The 21,479-nt window shown below is 34.8% G+C and overlaps 1 protein-coding gene across 2 annotated transcripts in view; it reads left to right on the forward strand.

The window, feature by feature from the left end:
- LOC144440242 (uncharacterized) overlaps nucleotides 1-21,006 on the forward strand; it is a 35,598-nt gene extending 14,592 nt beyond the window's left edge. The window contains exons 1-8 of one of the 2 annotated variants that reach the window (XM_078129565.1): nucleotides 4,937-4,995; nucleotides 5,807-5,839; nucleotides 11,489-11,550; nucleotides 12,090-12,260; nucleotides 13,366-13,530; nucleotides 15,582-15,755; nucleotides 18,286-18,399; nucleotides 18,865-21,006. In XM_078129565.1, coding sequence (XP_077985691.1) covers nucleotides 5,832-5,839; nucleotides 11,489-11,550; nucleotides 12,090-12,260; nucleotides 13,366-13,530; nucleotides 15,582-15,755; nucleotides 18,286-18,383 — 678 coding nt within the window. In that variant the 5' untranslated portion in view covers nucleotides 4,937-4,995; nucleotides 5,807-5,831 and the 3' untranslated portion in view covers nucleotides 18,384-18,399; nucleotides 18,865-21,006. Of the gene's footprint in view, nucleotides 1-4,936; nucleotides 4,996-5,806; nucleotides 5,840-11,488; nucleotides 11,551-12,089; nucleotides 12,261-13,365; nucleotides 13,531-15,581; nucleotides 15,756-18,285; nucleotides 18,400-18,864 lie in introns of those variants that run through there. The other variant, XM_078129566.1, reaches the window with a different exon arrangement.
- Nucleotides 21,007-21,479: the final 473 nt, after the last annotated feature.

A 21,479-nucleotide genomic window follows, 5' to 3' on the forward strand; every position in this document is an offset into this window, starting at 1 on the left:
TTGTTCGGATCTGTTCCCCCTTATGTCTGATATTTATTATGTTGCTGTTATTTATCTGTGGTTTTTAGGGATCGATATATCCCTTTCCTAATTATCCATGTTTCCAATGATGAAACATATTTATAATATCAGATCATATAAAGTAATTTACTCTTATAGAACCACAGTTTCACATGTGAACTATTATGTCGTTACATGTTCAAAGACATGGCATCCCAACGCAGTGCAGCTTCAATACCACGACTGCCATAGTTTGGATTGATGTGAGGGAGTATGTCTGTATATGTACGTACACCTACGTACGTACGTACGTACGTACGTACGTATGTATGTATGTATGTCTGTCTGTCTGTCTGTCTGTCTGTCTGTCTGTATGTATGTATGTATGTATGTATGTATGTATGTATGTGTATGCATATGTGTGTGTGTATGTATGTATGTATGTATGTATGTATGTATGTATGTATGTATGTATGAATGAATGTATGTGTATTAGTAGGTAAATGTAAATTTATAGGTACCTTTGTACTTGTTTGTACTGTTTTATATAGAACAAGTAAATATATCTGAGCTCAACTCAGTAATTAGTATAATATGGGTATGTTATGAAGATATTAATAAAATAAAGTACAACAAATACTCTTCTGGAAAGAAATGTAAACAAGATAATTCTATATCAAACACACAATTGAGCGATTAAACTAATAATGCTGGGCATATCAACAGAAAATTCCAGACAGTCAATATGCAATTCTCAGCTACGTTTGTACAATTATGTCAGCTTGACCCATATGCACAGTGGAGAGTCAAAGCTTAGCATCTAAGGTGAAAAAGATCAAGACTAAAAATATGCATAAGAACGATTTGCCTTCTGGCTGCTTACTGATTAGCCAAACTGTTCTGATGAAGATCAATTTCTGATCAATTTCTTTCAGTATTTGATACAGATAAAAATAATAAATAATATATAACATTGTTTAATATAAATTCCAACATGATGCTCTGGCTATCCAACGTCACTATATTAGTTTTGAATCCACAGCTTCACATACCATTTTGAAGATATAAATATTACTTAATGTTGTATCACAATATCCAACAGACATGGTCAAGTCTGGCCACAACATCCTACATACATCCAAACATTAAAGTTTTGAAACATCGGAGAGTTTTAACATTCATGATGAAATTAATGACATTTTCTTGGCGGTAGCGCTATATAGATGACTACAAATCCTCATCCCATTGAACCCCCCCCCCCCCACATACACAAACAAACAAACAAACACTCACTTCAATCTAAGAACACGTCACTTTAAACACTAAAATAAGCTACTGTTAAGATAGCAGAAAGAATAAACAAGACTTAAAATTAATAAGATTGTGAAGAAAGTATCAATTTATCTGGGCACTTGTCTGAGACTTGTTGTTATGAAGGAGTATTTACACCCTTTTAAACCAAACTTAAAATTACAGATTGAGGTTTATACAGGCTAATGAACTCAAATACTATCGACAGCATATTGAAGAAAGGGTCACCTAAGAGGTTGTCTAGCAACCAAGTCAATGGTCGAAGATATCATCCATCACTCACCAAGACTGTTGTTGTTCTCGTCTCCAGTCAAAGTGTGCTGGTCAGACTGTTTCACAATAAATGTATAGGAACTCTGTAGTTTTAAAAAGTGAATGCATAAAAGTAAAATGAAATGGGGACAACGCTCGACAAAAAACACCAATATAAATTGTATCAGTATCAAGTCAGACACCTTAACTAGGTGAAGTTGAACATTCCTATAAACGTTGGTGTGTTTTGGCGGGGACCGTACCTCAAATAGGTGAATCTGTGATTTCAATTCATGAATATATAAAGTCACACAGTAATATGAGCGACCAAATTGATGATCAACTTCAATATCCCAATTCCACTCTTGCATTGCATTGCTGTATATCAATCTACATATTATGTATATGTGTTTCTAATCTGGTGAATTGCAGGTTGGCTGGTTGCTTGCTTGCTTGCATGTTCAGTTGGTTGGTTGGTTGGTTGGTTGGTTGGTTGGTTGGTTTTCTGACTAGTTCGTTGGCTGGCTAGCTGCCTGCCTGGTTGGCTAGTTGGCTGGTTGTTTGGTTGGTTGGGTGGCTAGTTGGCTTGCTTAGTAGCTAATAAAATAAGGGGATACATGGGATGGATGGAATGCATTAGTGGCTGGCTGGTTTACTGAATAGTTGATTGACAGGTTGGCTGCCTGGTTTAGTAGTTTGCTGGATGGCTGGTTGGTTGGTTGGTTAGTTGGTTGGTTGGTTGGCTGGTTGGCTACTTGGCTGTATTATTTTAAAAAAAATTCAAGATGAAATTAATTACATGTTTTCTTTGCTAACGCTATACATATGACTATGAATCCCCCACCACTTCAACCAAAAAAAATCATCATTTTAAATACTAGAATAAGTTAAGATAGCATAAAGAATAAACAAGACTTAATGAAATTAATAATATTGTGAGAAGCGTCGATTGTACTGGGCACTTGTCTGGGGAGATTTGTACTCCATGACTGGTAAACCGTTTTTAACCAAATTTAAATTTAGATAGGTCATTACATGCAGATGAAGTCAGTGAACTCGTTCAACAATCTATTGTAAGTCAGTGGTCAATGATGCCGTAACAACAACCACCAAAAATGCCTTTGTTCTTGTCTTCGATCAGAGGAAGATAGTCAGAATGTTTCAAACCTAAGAGTGTTATTAATTTTGAAACACTGAGGATATAAATGTAAAAAGAAGCTAGGGGACAGTTAAAAAAGCAGCCATATGAAGTGTAACTGTCTCATTCCTCTAATAATTGGGTTCCCCTAGCCATATCATGAGGTGTTTTAACAAATATCTTCACAGACTCATATGTTAATGTCGTCTTAATTGCAGGAGTGATGTGTTGGGATTGAGGGATAAATGACTGGATGGTTGGTTGGTCGGTTGTTTGGTCAATCAATCAATCAATTAATTAATCAACCAATCCATCGATCGATCGATCGACCGACCGACCGACCGACCGACCAACCAACCAACCAACCAACCAACCAACCAACCAATCAATCAATCAATCATAGATCGATCGGTCGGCGGGTCCGTTGGTTGGTTATTTGGTTGGTTGGTTGATTGGTTGGTTGGTAGGGCAGGTGTTCCGATTGTTAGTTGGTCATATAAATGAAATGATGATGGTTTGACTAACAAACAGACACTGAGACCGGTGGGTGGATGGATGAATGGATGGATGGATGGATGGATAGATGGGTGGGTGGATGGATGGATGGATGGATGGATGGATGGATGAAAGGATTGATGGATGGACCGATCGATCGATGGCAGTTAGTATAGATGAGCTTGGAGAAGGGTTGGTCACTAAAATGAATGAATGAACGAACGAACGAACAAACGAACGAACGAACGAACGAATGAATGAATGAATGAATGAAACGAACAGAGGAACGAACAACAACAAAAGAACGAACAAATGAACGAACGGGTGGATAGATGGATAGTTTGTTGGTTAAATGAATGAGCTAAATGCATATTTATGAAGTTAAGTCATAAGCTTTTGTATTGAATATTTTTCTAGTTGCGGACATTCTCTCCGTTCTTTTAATAGTATTGTTTGACTCTTCGAAAACAAACTCTTTCCCACGATAAGAGACGCTGATGCCAAAAATAGAGCTTTTGACAAAATGTATCTCAATTGACAAAGTTTCCAAGCTTCGCTGCACATCCTTTAGATTTCAGATACTACCCTGGCCAGCAAAATGATACTATAAATTATGTATATGTCGAAACATGTTAGCTGGGAACAAAGACCAAGACTGTTCTACCCTTGGGGTATTTTCATTGACCAGAATGAGGAGTCCAATGACGTTTGGTGAAAAATCCATACTGTTTTCAACCAGTCTGTCATTTTGTTCTAATTACAATTTACTTATGTCCCTATCAAAACTATTCCAAAAGATGAAAAATAACATAAACATAGTGTTGCTTGTTGAAAAAATATGTCGAGACTTTCACATGTAATTGTAAATGTAAATGTATTTTTTTTAACGTAAACATAGCCGAAATACGATTTAGATGTCAAGGAGGAGATATTGCAGACATTTTCCCTATTGATATTGATATTGATACTGATAAAGTAAATAGTCTAAAGCGGGAAAACCTGTACACTTTATACCAAAAGTCATAGCAAGTCAGGTGAAATTGTAATTCCTTTCTATATGAATAGACTTTCAAATTGAAAAAAACAATGCAACTTTATCTTCATGACAGGAATGGGGGTGTAAAATGTGGGTGTAACATTGTTGGCCTAAGGTCATACAGGGTCTGTACACCTAGTACCTGGTAATCGAGTTTTTCGCTGGCATATATTAGATTACGTCTCATTACTACATGACAAGTAATACACCAATCTTCTGACTCATCACATGGGAGACGGAAAAAACATGTATGGTGAAAAACTTTATTCACGACTTAGCGTCATCGATGCAAAGTTTCAATAAATATTAAGTCGCATAGATGAGACGAATGTACCAATAGATATGGTTGCTAGGAGAGCAGTATATGTTCAATAATAATGTCAAACGCAATTCTTGATAGGTAACGCTGAATCAATCAAAAATCACGTGTTAAAACAGAGCCCTGGGGAAAATCCAGGGCTGGTGTTTTAAAGAGCTCGAGGGGGAAAGTTTTTTTTCCATTGTAGCGTTAGTAACGGATATAAACAAATGATGTTTCCATCCAGGACAAACGTGATATTCTAATGTCAGCGGAAGTTTTAACTAATGAAATAGCCAACTTGAACAAATTTGCATTCAAATGATCGTGTTGACCAATGAAATGACCGAAATTAGCAACAATTTGCATTCCACCACTCCCGTATTTTAGTCCAAATACTCAGGTAGCCCCATCAGTACCACTCCATCGGTGTATGTGAATGTCAGCAATCATTGGATCCAGCAGGTAGGCATGAAAATATGTCCAAATTCGCTCTATCAGCAAACTTATTTTTTGTTAAGGTTTGTCTGATTTGAAAATGATTATTCTACTTCTTCCCACATGTTTTCAACAAATTACTGAGATATGTTTTTATTATCATATTAGTCCAACAGATCAGATATTTTAACACAGGTTGTCGATGTGTCTCTTGTCTGAACCAATACGTACTAGAACAATAACTGCTATCACTGCTAGTTTTAGTATTATTCCCCCTTTTCCTCTCCCTACGCTTTTTTCCGCTCATTTTTTCTTTTTAATTGTTATTCCAAAAACGCTTCTGTTTCATTTCTATAGTATAACACTAAACATATTTGAACGATTGCTCTCTACAAAACCCATAAAATTTAACAACAAGTGAAAAATTGAGCTATTGAGTATTCAATGATGTTTGTTGGGTGTCTACTTGATATTCGAACATTTGTTAATGATTTTCTGCGTTAAACTGTGAACTGTCCAAACCACAGAATTGTGAATTGTGAAAATTTAGATTTAAAAAATAAACAGTTTAGCTCAAAATAAACTTTTAGAGGTGTTCAGCTGAAATGTAAAACCTAAAGTGGAACAAATATTAACAATTATAAAATATCTGAAATACAACTAAAAAACCTAAGGCGTAAAATTTAGCTTTCTCTAGATCTGCACCCAGAGAATCGTGCCACTTTAGATACGTATTCGCTTAAGGTGGCAAAATATGTCTTCTAAATGTCATTGTTGGGTCACGAATTGTATAAAACTATTTGAGATTTTAATTTGGGAATTGTTGTTTTAATTTCAGTTGAATTCAAAAACACGAAAACACCATGAAAAGGTAAGCGCATGCTTTCCATACTTGTTATATATTTTTTGTCATGTAGATATGACGTCATAATACCTTGGAAAACAAAAATTGCATATTGAATTTGAATTGATTTCCATTTCGTTTAGAATCGATTGAGCGGTCATATAACTATGCGCATTTAAGTCAAATACGACGTCCACGGGAGAATTTGTTATTTTCGATATAGGATAATGTTTTTCACCTCAACCATTTTCTGTTTTAGCGATAAACCTGAATTCGTGTATACAAATTTGTTCAGCCATACATTTTCTATAATATTTCAATATCCAAACATAATTTTAAATATGTTTCCGCGAGGTTTTAATCAATTTAAGCTAAATGTTTTATATACATCGAACCGCATGCTTCAGTTAAAAATATTGACTGAGTTGTGAAAATCTAGTACTTTTACCCTCAGGGTCTAACAATAAATTGGAAAGTTCAAAATAGCCAAAGCGAAATATCCATCACTATTTGTTTCATATTTAATGGTATCATGGTAAAACACCAGGAAAATATGTTGAATATAATATAAAAGCTTCTGTTGTCCAAGGCTATCACCATGACAACATTATGCTTATTAGTATACACGCCACTAACATATGAATAGGTCTATGAATAATAACTGCCAATTCATCAGAAATGATCCACGACAGTAAGCCGTCAGTTCGCGTGTATTTTATACACTCAGCTTAGAGCTGAAGTTTTTTTTTCAGTTGGACAATTTTTTGCAACTATGCAATCAACACTTCAAAATGGGTTAGCCTTGCAGTAATTCCTTGTGTTGAGATATATTTGATTTCACATTACCTTGTACGAGTAAATTTAAAGACGAAATTGTTACCCATGATTATATTGACAGACAGATTGGTACGTCACTCTCGGTTTTTAGATATTATCTTGCATTCTCTTACAATGGAGGTGGTGTCACTTACATGCCATTATTTACGAATCTGGACGAAATTTGACAAGAAGGGTTCTGTTTTTTGGCAAATTTTATAACTTATTTTAGTTGTGTTTACCCGTGCTAATCGTCGTCAACGTACCGCTTGATGCAAAAAAAAAATATCTGAAAACGACGCTGGTCGCTTTGTCAGATGCGCACGCGATTTTGATCGCATTCCGACAGTACTCGCACACTTATATGGAAAGCCGTTCAGGCCAAAAATATTTTTTTCTTTTAGCTATAGTATTTTATATTTTTCGTACTTACAAACGAATTTTAACCGTTTATGTACTTTTATTCCCTGGTTACATTATTTTAATTGAAATAAGTTTTCATTTATTTGAGAATATTGTTTTATTTTTCGTCAAACCAGAATTTTTTAAAGGATCATATATAATTGAAAGTCAAAATATATTTTTGTTAAAGTTATTTTATTTTATTTTTTTAATTTAAATTTTTTGGCCGAGTCTGCTGACAGGCGCCGGTCACGAGTACATCGTGCTCGTGACAGGCGTGTCCTTCGTCCTCCATTACCACGTGTTTCGGCGCCAAATACACGTTCTTATTACCTTCGAAATTGATCGCTCAAACATTATATCAGATCTGAAAACCGTTAATTTACGTGTGATAGTATCTGTTTTTTCCAACAACCGCGACTTCAGCCGCGTACACACATATGCACACCGCATGTGATGATGACCGCGTGTATAATGTATTACATGATGTAGTACGTAGGATACGATCCATGTGCAACGGGTAAAGGTAGTTAATCTAAAACAACTAAGAAGTTTGTTGCATCAATAACAATTACATTCATTATTGTGAAACTGACCAGAATTGAAATAAGATGGTACACTATACTGTGAGCGTGAGCAAAATAGCTTTAGGAACAAAAACGTGAGGAAAAGTGAACGCGTATTTCCAATGGGTCAGTCAGGTACTACTTCTCGTACGAGCGCACATGTTGACGTCGACCTGCTGTATTACATATCAACCTAAACCAGCTTTTCTATATCGCCTTGTGACGTTGTTGTTGTTGTTGTTGTTGTTGTTGTTGTTGTTGTTGTTGTTGTTGTTGTTGTTGTTGTAAAGATTCAGTTTACTTCATCGTTCATTGTAGTATACATTCTCTTGGTGTTCAGAGTACACATGTATCATGAAAAGTTGAGAACAACACGTCTACGAATGTAATATACAGCATGCAGGTCGACGTCAACATGTGCGCTCGTACTAGAAGTACCTGACTGACCGTTTGGAAATACCTTTACCCGTTGCACATGGGTCGTACGCGGCTGAAGTCGCGGTTGTTGGAAAAAACAGATACTATCACGCGTAAATTTAAGCAATAAACCACCCCCTGGGGAAGGTATACCACTCGGTTTTGACCAGTGAACGAAATATATGCACGAGCGATAGCGAGTGCATATATTGAGTTCACTGGTCAAAACCGAGTGGTATACCTTCCCCAGGGGGTGGTTTATCGCTATTATATTATACCAGTATATTGAAAATATCGGAAACAAGATAAGAACTAACGTTTTCTCGTTTCATATGCGCCTCTGTGTCTAATTTGCATAACAATAACGCTGCTTTTCAAGACAGCTGATCTTGGCCTCAATGTGAACGTCGTGCAGCGACTGGATTTATTTTATCTGCTCGTCGTTTCTAGGGATAATCTGTACATTGATCGGCTCATTAAAAGTGCACAGTGATGAATAAACAAACTGTTTGACTCAAGGTATAAACTTGAAGTGGTTTATTAAATACAGCGTGCTTCGATCGTTCCCGGCCGAATTCGCGACTCGGTGAAGTGAGACGATAGGCATGGCGGCAGGTTGATATTTACAATGTATTTATATTACTGGAAGTTACGTCAGTAGATTTTCGGGTTTGAGGATTTCCCTCTCGGATTGATGACTGATACTCTAGGACAGGATCCCAGACAAATTTCTATTTAGATTAATGGTAAGTCGGCCAGTGTAACCTCTTTCACTTGCTTCATTTTTATGACAGGACAGGACAGCTCACCAATGTTTCCACTCCAGCCGCGCCGAGGCTGGGACCGCGACCGATCTCGTGCATGCCTAGCGCCTTGACCTTAGTACATGTAGTAGGCGATGATTTGAACTAATACGCGATGACTGGGTTGCTTTCGAAATTTCCTTCATAATTTCTCATAAAATATTGTCTCATTGAGAGAAAATCCTCCTCTGACAATTCGAAGAGTTCACTATCAGTATCACGGCGGACTACAACTCAACGCTCGTAGGCGAACAAAATTTGGACGCGTGCCAGCAGTGCATTATCGTACCAGCAGTGCATTATCACTCGTTTTAGACGCGCTAGTTCGATGTCTAGACCAATCAGATCCCTCGATTTCCACCATCAATATACTGGTATAATATAATAACAGTTTTGAGATCTGATATAATGTTTGAGCGATCAATTTCGATTTTCGAAGGTAATAAGAACGTGTATTTGGCGCCGGAACACGTCGTAATGGAGGACGAAGGACACGCCTGTCACGAGCACGATGTACTCGTGACCGGCTCTTGTCAGCAGACTCGGCCAAAAAAAAAAAGTTGAGAGAAAAAAAAAGTTGAATTTTTTTTTTAAATTAAAAAAAATAAAATAAAATAACTTTAACAAAAAAATATATTTTGACCTTTCAATTATATATAATCCTTTAAAAAATTCTGGTTTGACGAAAAACAACAACAATATTCTCAAATAAATGAAAACTTATATCAATTATAATAATGTAACCATGGAATAAAAGTACATAAACGGTTAAAATTAGTTTTTAAGTACGAAAAATATAAAATACTATAGCTAAAATAAAAAAATATATTTGGCCTGAACGGCTTCCCATACACTTAGGCGTAATTTTTTTCCCAATTACACTCAACTTTAAAATAGGTGGAGTAGGTAGATTTTTTATTTTATTTTATTATATATATTTTTTCATGTGTGAGTGTCTAGTTCAGGTTCAGATGTACAGTCATTAGAGATTGGAAGAACAGTTTTATATTGTCTTTTTAAGTTGGTGTTATTTTCTGCGTCCACTATTTCTTGCGAGACTTCACGATTTTCGCAAATTTATTATTATTTTTCTCGAATATATAAAAACGTGTTTAGGGTCGGTGTAAAAAGCTAGATGGGGTCGAGTAACCGGGACCAAACAAATTTATTATTCGGCCTTACATTAACAATAATTTAGTTTGTCAGATCAGGACAAATAGACATTGGCTCTCAGTTGAAATAATGATTAAAGTCAAAATTCTATAGAATTTGAATGCATCAAGCGCAATGTAGCCCTGCATCTAAACGACCTGATTGAGTTGTGTGTTCCAAGTAGATCCCGGATTTAGCCAGAATATTGTGATTCACTGATAAGTTTAACCATGGAGTAATTTCAACAAGTTGTAAAATATGGGTAACAGGTCAAATGCCCCCCCCCCCCCCCCCCCGGACAAACGGCCCCGGACAAATGCCCACTGGACAAACGCCCCAGAACAAATGCCTCCGGTAGGACTCTTATGGTGCACGATTCGACCAAGAAAGGAATGTTGTTAGGGTTACTTAGCATTAGCTATTAGTGGGATTCATTGGAATGCAATTCAGCATTCACAGTGCTTAGACTGTATATTTGTTTACACTGTTCTTGAACTTCTTATTTTTATTTTATTATTTATTCTCTTTCTGGTTAGCCTACCTGTAGACTTTAAGAGTTAACGCTATTACACTATTTCCGCCATCCTAACTGACATTTCGATTTTTTAACTTTAAATTTCGTTCATCCTTCCAAGTTTCCAAACAAACTTCAGATCAGTTTGTGTTTGGCCAAGCCAGCCACGCATGACATGTGTCCAAAAATAAGACAACTTAGAATAGAATATAATCGCTTATAACTACATTGTATGGATTCATCATGTAACCTGATTGCTATTTAGATATGTATAATTGTGTATTCAACCAATCAGGTTCTCTTGAGGAATGCCAGGGACTGACGGTTGTAAAAAAAAAAAAACGAGTAAATGACGAGATGGATCCGGACGAGCAAAATATCAGAAAATCAAAATTTTAGTTAGAATGGCGAAATTAAAAAGTAGCGTTAGTCAGTACGTACATAGCCTATTATAGCTGATATCGTTATTTCCGTATTCAGGATATATATAGGTTATGCACTATTCATATTTACGGTAATATGTCAGAAATCGCTGGCCCAGCAATGGATCTAGAACAGTGACAGTGTAATGTTGAATCCACAGGTTATTTATATGGAACTTTACCGTTCAATTGACACGAAACGTTGAACACAGACTTAAAACCAATTCCAGTGAATCGCGCATGAAAAAAAATTATGCCAAGGTGGAAGTACAATTCTGGACAAACACTTTAAATTTGGTCATTTGTTGTTTTTGAATAAATCGGTGACTTTAACTTGATGGTTATTTTTCATTATGCAATTCTACTTTAAATATCTTTGTTCAGTAAACTCTAACACTTCTGTGCCTCTTTTCCAGGGACTTTGATTTAATATTTTCAACAATGTGTTTATCTTGACACTCGTTGTATTTGTAGATTAGTACAGTACTAAAGGCAGAAATAAGTCTGACTGATTTGTTTAATTAACAGTTAAATCAGCTTAAAATGCGCCAGATAACAGAATTCATTTCTTCATTTCCTTTCAGCTTATTTGGATTTGCTCTGTTCTTTGTCTGTTTCCTTCTGAACCAGGACAAGGCAGACGCTCGTAAGACCAACTTGTTGTTTTTATTATTTAATTAATTTGATATATAATTACAAATATATATATATTTTAACATTTCATTATTTTGATGTATAATTACAAATATAGATTATTGTTTCTATTATGTAATCAATATGATATATAAATACAAATGTAGATATTGTTTCTAGTATTTAATTAATTTGATATATAAATACAAATGAAGGTATTGTTTTCATTAGATATTGTTTCTATCATTTAATTGATTTGATATATAATTACAAATATATATATATATTATTATCTAATTAATTTGATATATAATTACACATATATATATTATTATTATTATTATCTAATTAATTTGATATATAATGACAAATATATACATTGTTTCTATTATTTTATTAATTTGATACATAATTACAAATGACGATATTTTTTTTATTATCTAAATAATTTGATATATAATTAATATATATCGTCTATTCATTTAGTTCTGTTCTGTGCCATTGTTCTAAATATGGTTTGGTCTGTGACTTTTTTGTATATTTTATCATCAGAATGTACTGATTGGACGGTACCAGACAACGGGCAAATAGATACAACCGATGTTGCACACACTACAGTGGTAACATTGACATGTAATAACGGTGAGGCTGTGACAGGTGCTTCTACATCAACATGTGAAACCGATACATGGAACCCTACTTCGTTTGGCACCTGTACTTCAGGTAAATAAGTTTTATTAAGTCACAGTTATCACATATTTTTTTCTCATATTTCATTTGTATTTACCTGGGTGACTGTAGGAACAGCGAACAGCACCATCCCCTCTTATTGTCCCTGTATAGTAAATTAGTGTGTGTACGTGAGCCGTATTCACACTATTGAAGAGTACACTTAGCAGTTAAAATAACGTCGTGCATTCGATATATTCGCTGGCATAATCCATTGGATTGATTCTGAACAAAAAAATATTGGACTATTTAATATTTGGGTATAAGCCAAACTTGTTCAACCCCAATAAGGCTTCACAAACAATTACAATGAAAAAACGCCAACGACGTTCCCGATTGTGTTTGTCATTATATGTAACAATATATGTACACACAATTATAAAAAAGTAACACGCAAATGTACATATTTTAAACATATTTCTCTTCCTTTATCAAGCCAATATTTTCATAACTAGCCAATTACTTGGTCTGTTCTGTTTTGCACCTAAAACTGTCTACTCACCACTAGGTTGCCTAGATTATTGATTCCATATTTCGGTTTATACCAGTTCTTAAGTCATCGGCTACTTTGAAATTACATCTTGTTTTTCTTACACACAAATTATAACCAGACTGTGATGCACTGACAGCAGTAACCGCGGGGACCCTGTCAAGTACAACTGTCACAACTGGTATGACAGTTACGCTGAGACCGTTTGAAAAACAATGGAAATCCTGAACTCTATAGACACTAGAACACAGAAAAAAATAAAATTAAAAAAAAATAAAATATACCTACACCACTTTTTGGGGAACCGCGCAATTTTTTTATTAGGCCTTATGTATTTCAGCTTCTATTTTTATTACAAATTTGGTGTTCATGTTCAGGGTTGACAAATAGTAGCAGTTAGAAGAACTACTAGTTTTATAAGGATGTTACTCTACAAGTTAGAGTACTCTTCCTGTATTTTGCCAATATTTGATATGTAGTGGTTTGCACTTAACATGTATATTAACCACCTTGCTGCCAAGTTTACTGTTTTGATTTTTTGGTTTATGCTTAGTTTTAAAAGTGATTTTGACATGTCATTCTTTTTTAATACTCACCAATGTGAAAAAGACTGCCCTTCACTGCCAGCACCAAGCTGTGGATCTCTGTCAACCGCCGCCGTCGTAACTGGTACGACAGTTGAACTGACGTGTACTGAAGGAACTGCTGATCCATCATCAACAACTTGTACCAATGGTGAATGGAGTGCTGAACTAGGAAACTGTACATGCCCAAGTAAATGATTATCATACTTGTATCTACCACATACCAAATTTGTAGATCTTTGTAAGAGATAGACTTGATGCACACACCTATATTGCATATGTTTGTAAGAAATGAACTGCAAGTATACAGCTATATTGAAGGTCTCTGTAAAAACCACATTTTATACACACATCTATATTTCAGACTCTTGTAACAGGCAGACTTAGAGTATACACCTTTATTGTATATCTCTGTAACAGGCAGTCTGACAGCATACACTTTATTGTGTATCTTTGTAAGAACATGACTTCAAGTGCATACTAATAGTGTATCTCTTCATAAAAGTTGTCCCCAAATACAGGAGAGCTTGACTTCAAGCTTTGTAACATCTAGACTTTAGACAACATTCTTGCTAAAGTTGTCATTGGTCAGAATCGAATCACATGACCTCCTTTAAATAGATTTTGCTCCCGTGGTGATATTGCCTGCCCGTGCAGAGACATTTGCCAACTGGAGTTATTTATACCCATGCACATCTCTTCTGTGCATCAAAGCAATGTTTGTTTGTGCTCGTAAGATTACAATGTTAGTACAGTGAGATACACAAGTTTAATTTTCGTTGTATTCGAATAAATATAAATGCAAATAAGCTGTGGGGTCACTCTAGCTGCCACAAATAATGTCAAGTTTGCATTAAATGGTTATCTACAAGTACAACTTGGATATACACCAAAAGTGGGAAAGTTTTATAACGTTGACGGATAGTAATGAACAATGAATGGACATGTGTATGACGGGGTGGACGGTGTAATAAACTTGATAACATATGCAATCAGACTCAACTTAATGTTTGTACTCTTTACCTGAATGTTGAATTTGTAGTAAGATTGCAAAACTTTGTTCATGCACTAAATTGTGATATTGCCCTCGGTGACATGTTATTATTTAAATAGTGTATATCTTTGTGTGAGATATTCTACATCGATTTGTTAGAGCTAAATTTCAAAATTAGGAAACTCCTATATTCTATATCTTTGTAAAAGTTATCATGTTGTTTTAAGATGGAGGAAACAATGTATCCACAATTGGTATGACTGTTACTTTTCATTTATGATGTGATGTGATGTGATGTGATGTGATGTGATGTAGTGTGATGTGATCTAATGTGATGTGATGTGATGTGATGTGATTTGATGTAAAGTAATGTAATGTAATGGGATTTGATGTAATGCGATGTGATGTAATGGGATTTGATGTAATGTGATTGGATGTGATGTGATGTGATGTGATGTAATGTGATGTAATGTGATGTGATGTGATGCGATGTGATATGATGTGATCTGTTTTGATTTGATGTGATGGGATGGGATGTGACGTGAAGTGATAAAATATGACTTGGCATGATAGGATGGGAAGGGGTGAGATGTGGAGTGATGTAATGTGGTGCGATAAGATATGATGTAAAGTGACATGGGATGATGTGATTTGTTGTGATTTCATATGATTTACGGTGCCTTTTAAGTTAATTAATTGTATGCCATAATATGGTGATAAAATATTTGAGGACATATTTCTTGTTTACTGCTCACTTCTTTTGCTTGAATACATTTTGTAGGAAAGTATTCCAGTAATGCTATCAAAAAAATAATATCGAACGACCTGTAAACAGACACTGAGAAACGGCATTGCTATGTGTTAGATTTAATTTCACAAAGAGTTCAACACACTATTAAAAACGCTCTTCAGAAAACATATTAAGTGTGTAAAACATGATTAATGTCCAAGCCTGTACAAACACATCTAAATAATTCCATGTAGAACCTAGAGGAAAGGGCATGCCACATTAGTTGTAAGTAGAAATCAAAACATGTACACAACATCCTAACATTGAATATGCAATTCCAAATGTCAATGTACAAGCCAGAGAACTCTTCCTATACTTTGCCAATATTTGTTATGTACTGGTTGGCCCTTAACATTATATTAACCACCTTGCTGATGTTTTGGTTTATGCTTAGTTTTAATAGTGATATGCCATTTTGATATGTAATTCTCTTTTCTCACTCACAAATCATAAACAGACTGCCCTGCACTGACTGCACCAACCTGTGGAGCTCTGTCAACCGATGCCGTCACACCTGGTACGACAGTTAAACTGAATTGTACCGGTGGATGTAGTACTGTAACCGGTGAAGAATCAACAACTTGTACCAATGGCGTATGGAGTCCTACACTGGGAACCTGTGACTCCACAGGTACGCGATTATCATACTTGTATCTACCACATACCAATTCTGTAGATTTGTAAGAGCTAAACTTGATGTACACGTCTATATGGCATATGTTTGTAAGAAATAAACTGCAACTATACAGCTATATTGAAGATCTTTGTTAACCATACTTTAAATACACATCTATATTTCAGACTTGTAACAGGCAGACTTTAATATAGTACACACCTTTATTGTATATCTTTGTAAGAGCATGACTCAAGTGCACAGTATACTAATCCTGTATATCTTTATGAAAGTTGCATTCAAATGCAGGAGAGCTTGAAATACAGGAGGGCTTGACTTGAAGTAATCTTATTTTGTAAAAGCTAGACTTTAAACAACATTCTTGTTAAAGTTGCCATTGGTCAGAATCGAATCACATGACCTTTAAACAGATTTCAAAATTGCTCTCTTGGTACGTGCAGAGACATTTGCCAACTGGAGATATTTCTACCCATGCACATCTCTTCTGTGCATCAAAGCATTGTTTGTTTGTGCTAGTAAGATTACAATGTTGGTAGTGTGAGATACACACGTTTAATTTTCGTTGTATTCGAATAAATATAAATACAAATAAGATGTGGGGTCACTCTAGCTGCAACAAATAATGTCATGTTTGCATTAAATGGTTATCTACAAGTACAACTTGGCTATACACCAAAAAAGGTATATCGTCGACGGATAGTAATGAAAAATGAATGGACATGTGAATAATTTGATGAATGGGTGGGTGGACGGTGTAATACACTTAATAACACATGCGATCAGACACAATTTAATGTCTGTACTCTTTACCATAATTGTTGATCATGATGATCAAATTTGTAGTAAAGAGTGCCAAACTTTATGCAGGCACTAATTAAATAATAAGACATGCCAGCGAGGGCAATATCACAACTTAGTGCTTGCACAAGGGTTGGCACTCTTTATCAAAATTTTGGTAAAGAGTGCCAGCCCAAGTGTAGGCAGTAAATTGTGATATTGCCCGAGCGCATGTTATTAATTTTATTACACCGTCCACTCATCATTCGTCCAATCATTCACATAACTACTCTTCATTCATCATCATTCGCCATCGATACTAAAGTTTCCCATTCAAGGTGCATTTCCAAATTGTAAGGATCGAATACACGGCATGCATTATTTGTAGGATCTAATCTGCAATTGCATATTTCCAAATTTCTGCAAGAAATAAGCTTGTTTGACTTACTGTAGTTAGTTTGCCATCTCGAGCGCATAAAACTGAAAAACATGCGCAGAATAGATGTGCAACGGTCGAAATAAATCCAGCAGGCAATAGTGCCGGGCATTAGTCTGTGCACGCGCGGGCAATATCACCGCGCGGGCAATAGTCTATTTAAAGTAGGTCATGTGATTCGATTCTGACCAATGACAGTTTGTGTAAGAACGACGAAGTGTAATAAATTGTGATATTGCCCGCGCTGACATGTTATTATTTAATTATTGTATATCTTTGTGTGAGATATTCTATATCGATTTGTTAGAGCTAAATTTCAAAATTAGTAAACTCCTATATTCTATATCTTTGTAAAAGTTATTATGTTGTTTTGAGATGGAGGAAGCAATGTATCCACAATTGGTGTGACTGTTACTTTTCATTTATGGTGTGATGTGATGTGATGTGATGTGATGTGATGTAATGTGTTGTAATGTGATATGATGTGATGTGGTGTGATGTAATGTGATGTGATGTGATGTGATCTGGTCTGATCTGATCTGATCTGATGTGATGTAGTGTGATGTGATGTGATCTGATGTAATGTGATGTGATGTGATGTGATCTGGTCTGATGTGATGTGATGTGGTGTCATGCGGTGTCATACGATGTGATGAGATATAGCGTTATGTAATAAAATGGAACATGACATGATAGGATGGGAAGGGATAGAATGTGGAGTGATGTAATGTGGTGTGATAAGATATGATGTGAAGTTACATGGCATTGATGTGATATGATATGATTTGAGGTGCCCTTAAGTTGATTAATGTTATGCCATAGTATGGTGTTATAAGATTTGATGACATATTTCTTGTTTGCTACTCACTTGTTTTGCTTTAATACATTTTGTAGGAAAGTATTCCAGTAACACTATCAACAAATAAATATCGAACGACTTGTAAATAGACAGGCTGACGGACAGAGAGAGACACGTATACATAAACAAACAGACATACATAGTGTCATTCACAGATAGATAGACAGACCGGCAGACAGGCAGACATAAGGCAGAGACACATACATACATACATACATACATACATACATACATACATACATACATACATACATACATACATACACACACACACACACATACATACATACATACATACATACATACATACATACATACATACATACATACAAATATATTACTAGTACAGGCTATGTATTTCAAAGCAGTGTCTTTTGTAACATTCATGTTTACCACTTGTGGCCACTACATCATAAGTTTGAAGATTGTCTTATATGGTCGATGCTTTCTTATAGCTGACGGTCCAGGAGAAGATGGTGGTGCCATTCCTACTTTGAATAAATTACTCATCATGAATGTGATCGTTGTGATGCTTGGGTTCATATACATCTAAAATTCAAAGTTATGATGTGAGTTATATTTTATTTTGATTAAATGATTTGTGTTTGGTAGTTTAGACTTCACGTTGGTCTCATATAACAAATTCAGTCTGATTTCTTTATGCTTAAGCTTGTGTCTGCATGTGTATGTGTGTCTTTGTCTATGCTTGTGTCTCTGTATCTGTGTATGTGTTTGTACGTGTTCCTATGCTCACGTTTGTGAGGTGTGTTGGCTTTAAGTATTTGAAAAGCACAATCCCAAAAATACGAAATTCATTCATATTATTTTGAAGATGGGAAAATATTTTTTTAATGATGAAATTCAAATACTAGTTTCTGGCATTGCAATATACGATTGTTGTCACATTCCTTTGCAATCTAGTGTATGTGCTCATGAATAAACATAAATTTTGTTAGATATACTTCTTGACAATATTCCTGTTTGTTTTGTTGATGGGTTATTTTTATTCATGATTTATTTCATTTTTCTTGCAGATTCCAGGCAGGCTACCAAACAAAATACTGAGTATCAATATTTAGAGACAGTGTTTAATTTTGTTCGCAATTATGCACAGCAAGTCGTCTTTCGCTGTTCGATAGTTTATAACGCATAGTATAGTAACTCCAACTAAAACTCTCATTCCTTTCATTACATTTAGAGCCATTTCTAAATGTGTATGACATCCAAAAGACAAAAAGACCTGAAATCTGGATATCAATAATGTGTGTATGTGATGTACACTATCGAATAGTTGTAAGGGGATACAACAAAACGGCCATTATTCTGAGATCTTTTGTTCCATTTTCTGATTTTGAATGATTGTATCATTCAATTTTGCTATTCTTTTTTTTCTTTTTCTAAGACACTATTGCTAAAATATTTGATTTGGATAACATCTAATCAATTGTCTATTCAGGTATCCATTAATTGAGATCTCGAAAACAAATATCTCATCCACATGCACTGTCATATTATATTATTAAGTACATGTTTTGTTGTCGGTTTTTTCCATCACTAAATTATACCTGTGTAAACATAAACTAACTTACTTGACTTTAAGTTTGTTACCATGGATTCGAATACATTTTGTAAACAATTTCATATGGCAGAGTAAAGGATTATAACAAAGAAATGTGTTTTTCATCGGTGATTTGTAGCTCCCAGTGTAACTTTGTTAAACTGAAATCAACCAATTGTACTTGTCAATATATGGGTTTGTAACTGAACACATATAAAGAATAACATCCAATCAATATTTATGTATATGTATGTGCACGTGGACAGAGACTATTTTTAGTTTTACAGAACCAAACTGGGAATACCAAAAATTATTTAGAAATTATACTCGACATCAAATTGTTTCATAAATTCTTTCTCAAATTTGTAATCAACTATATACTGGAGATACAGTAGGGTATCCTTTGACTTTGCTTACTTAAACTCATTCAAATTATCTATGCAAATACTTAACATTGCACATGTGACTTCTTATTGACTATGTTAACCAATATTGGATTGTCGGAATGATATCATAGGCAAGGCATAATTACGACATGTATACATGACGATTGGTGTTTGCTATGACGTTACAATGGATGGTATAAACACAATGGGTTGTTATTATAGTCAATATAGTGATCGCCCTCTATGTTTTGGATGACAGCGTAACTGAGCTGAATACTAATTTGAATATTCACGTATCCTTATTTACACAACAAAATAATTCAAAAGAAATAAGATCACCTCTGTAAGTAACTGATACTTGTGGTAAAACACCTTGTCCACCATGATGTTTACATGCAATGTCGTGATCATGTCTGCACTGATTGTGCTATTGTTAAGACAACCCAACTTTGGAATAAAAACTCCATCATATGTCATGGAGAATATTTTATATTCTAGGAAGGTTAATTATTCATTCAACGTCAACAGGTACTCTGAATTTTGTTAATTTACTTTAGACTGTTTCGGTGTTAAGTCAAACGGATGAATTTATATCTCAACTAAAATCCATTACTTTAAAAATCATAAATTTAAACATTGAAATCTAACGAACTTATACATTGTTCAAAACATCCCAAGTTTAGGTAAATTTGACAAAAAGGGATAGAGTTATTCAGTCTCGACTAAGTCAAACTTAAAAACAAAAACATATTTTTTCGATTTATTTCAAAAGAAATTCAGTGGTCAATGCATTCAACTTTATCTTCTTATATAATGTCTTATCGTTAGTAAACTTGACCGAAAGAGGGCGGCTTACTCTTTTTCGACTAGGTCAATAACAAGAAAAACATCTCTGTTGACGAATTTCAATACTTAAGACAATATCAATCCTTTAATAGTGTATTGAACCCTTTGTGTGATTAAATCTAACACACATTAATGTCATCTTAAGTTGACAGAAAGAAGTAGATTTATCCTATCTCGATTAGGTCAAAGGTCAAAGACAGCAAAAACAACATTCTGTTGACGATTTTTAATTACAAAGAACTAAAATTAAAATTTACAATATCAGATTTCAGAGTAAATTTAACCGAAAGAAATGGATTTATTCTATATCGACTAGGTTAAAGATTGTATTTTGACGTCATAATACTGTAAAGGAAATGAATGAAATTATACCAATAAATGTGTAGCGTTGCCTAGAAATAATTTGTCATGGTGATTTTTTATATATTACTGGTTGAAATTGTCAACACATCGAGTCTGTTTCTTCCTAATAACACAGAAGTAAAATAATGGTGATAAAAAGTTGGGAATAGGAAAAAAAATCAGTATATGTTTCTAGTTGAGTCATATACGTCACTGGTGAAGAGGTCACTGAATTTGCATACCTACTTTTATGACGTGTTATTCAAATTGATACCAAATTTGTCGTGGGAAATCAATGTCGTCACCACTTACGTTTTGCTGTGTTTTTAAGAAAGAGACCGTCTTGGTGTTTTTGTGTTCTGTGTTCTGTAAGGTGTTGGGTGAAATTTGAGAGTGTATGAGTATACGTCATAACTAAACATAACCTGAATTATCAGACTCAATATGTTTCTTGTGTTTGACAGTCAAAACTTAAATTTGACAATATTGTTTTTAAATTGTTACTATGATGAAAACT

The sequence above is a fragment of the Glandiceps talaboti genome, chromosome 9 (genome assembly GCF_964340395.1).
Source record: "Glandiceps talaboti chromosome 9, keGlaTala1.1, whole genome shotgun sequence".
In the NCBI taxonomy this organism is placed as follows: Eukaryota; Metazoa; Hemichordata; class Enteropneusta; family Spengelidae; genus Glandiceps; species Glandiceps talaboti.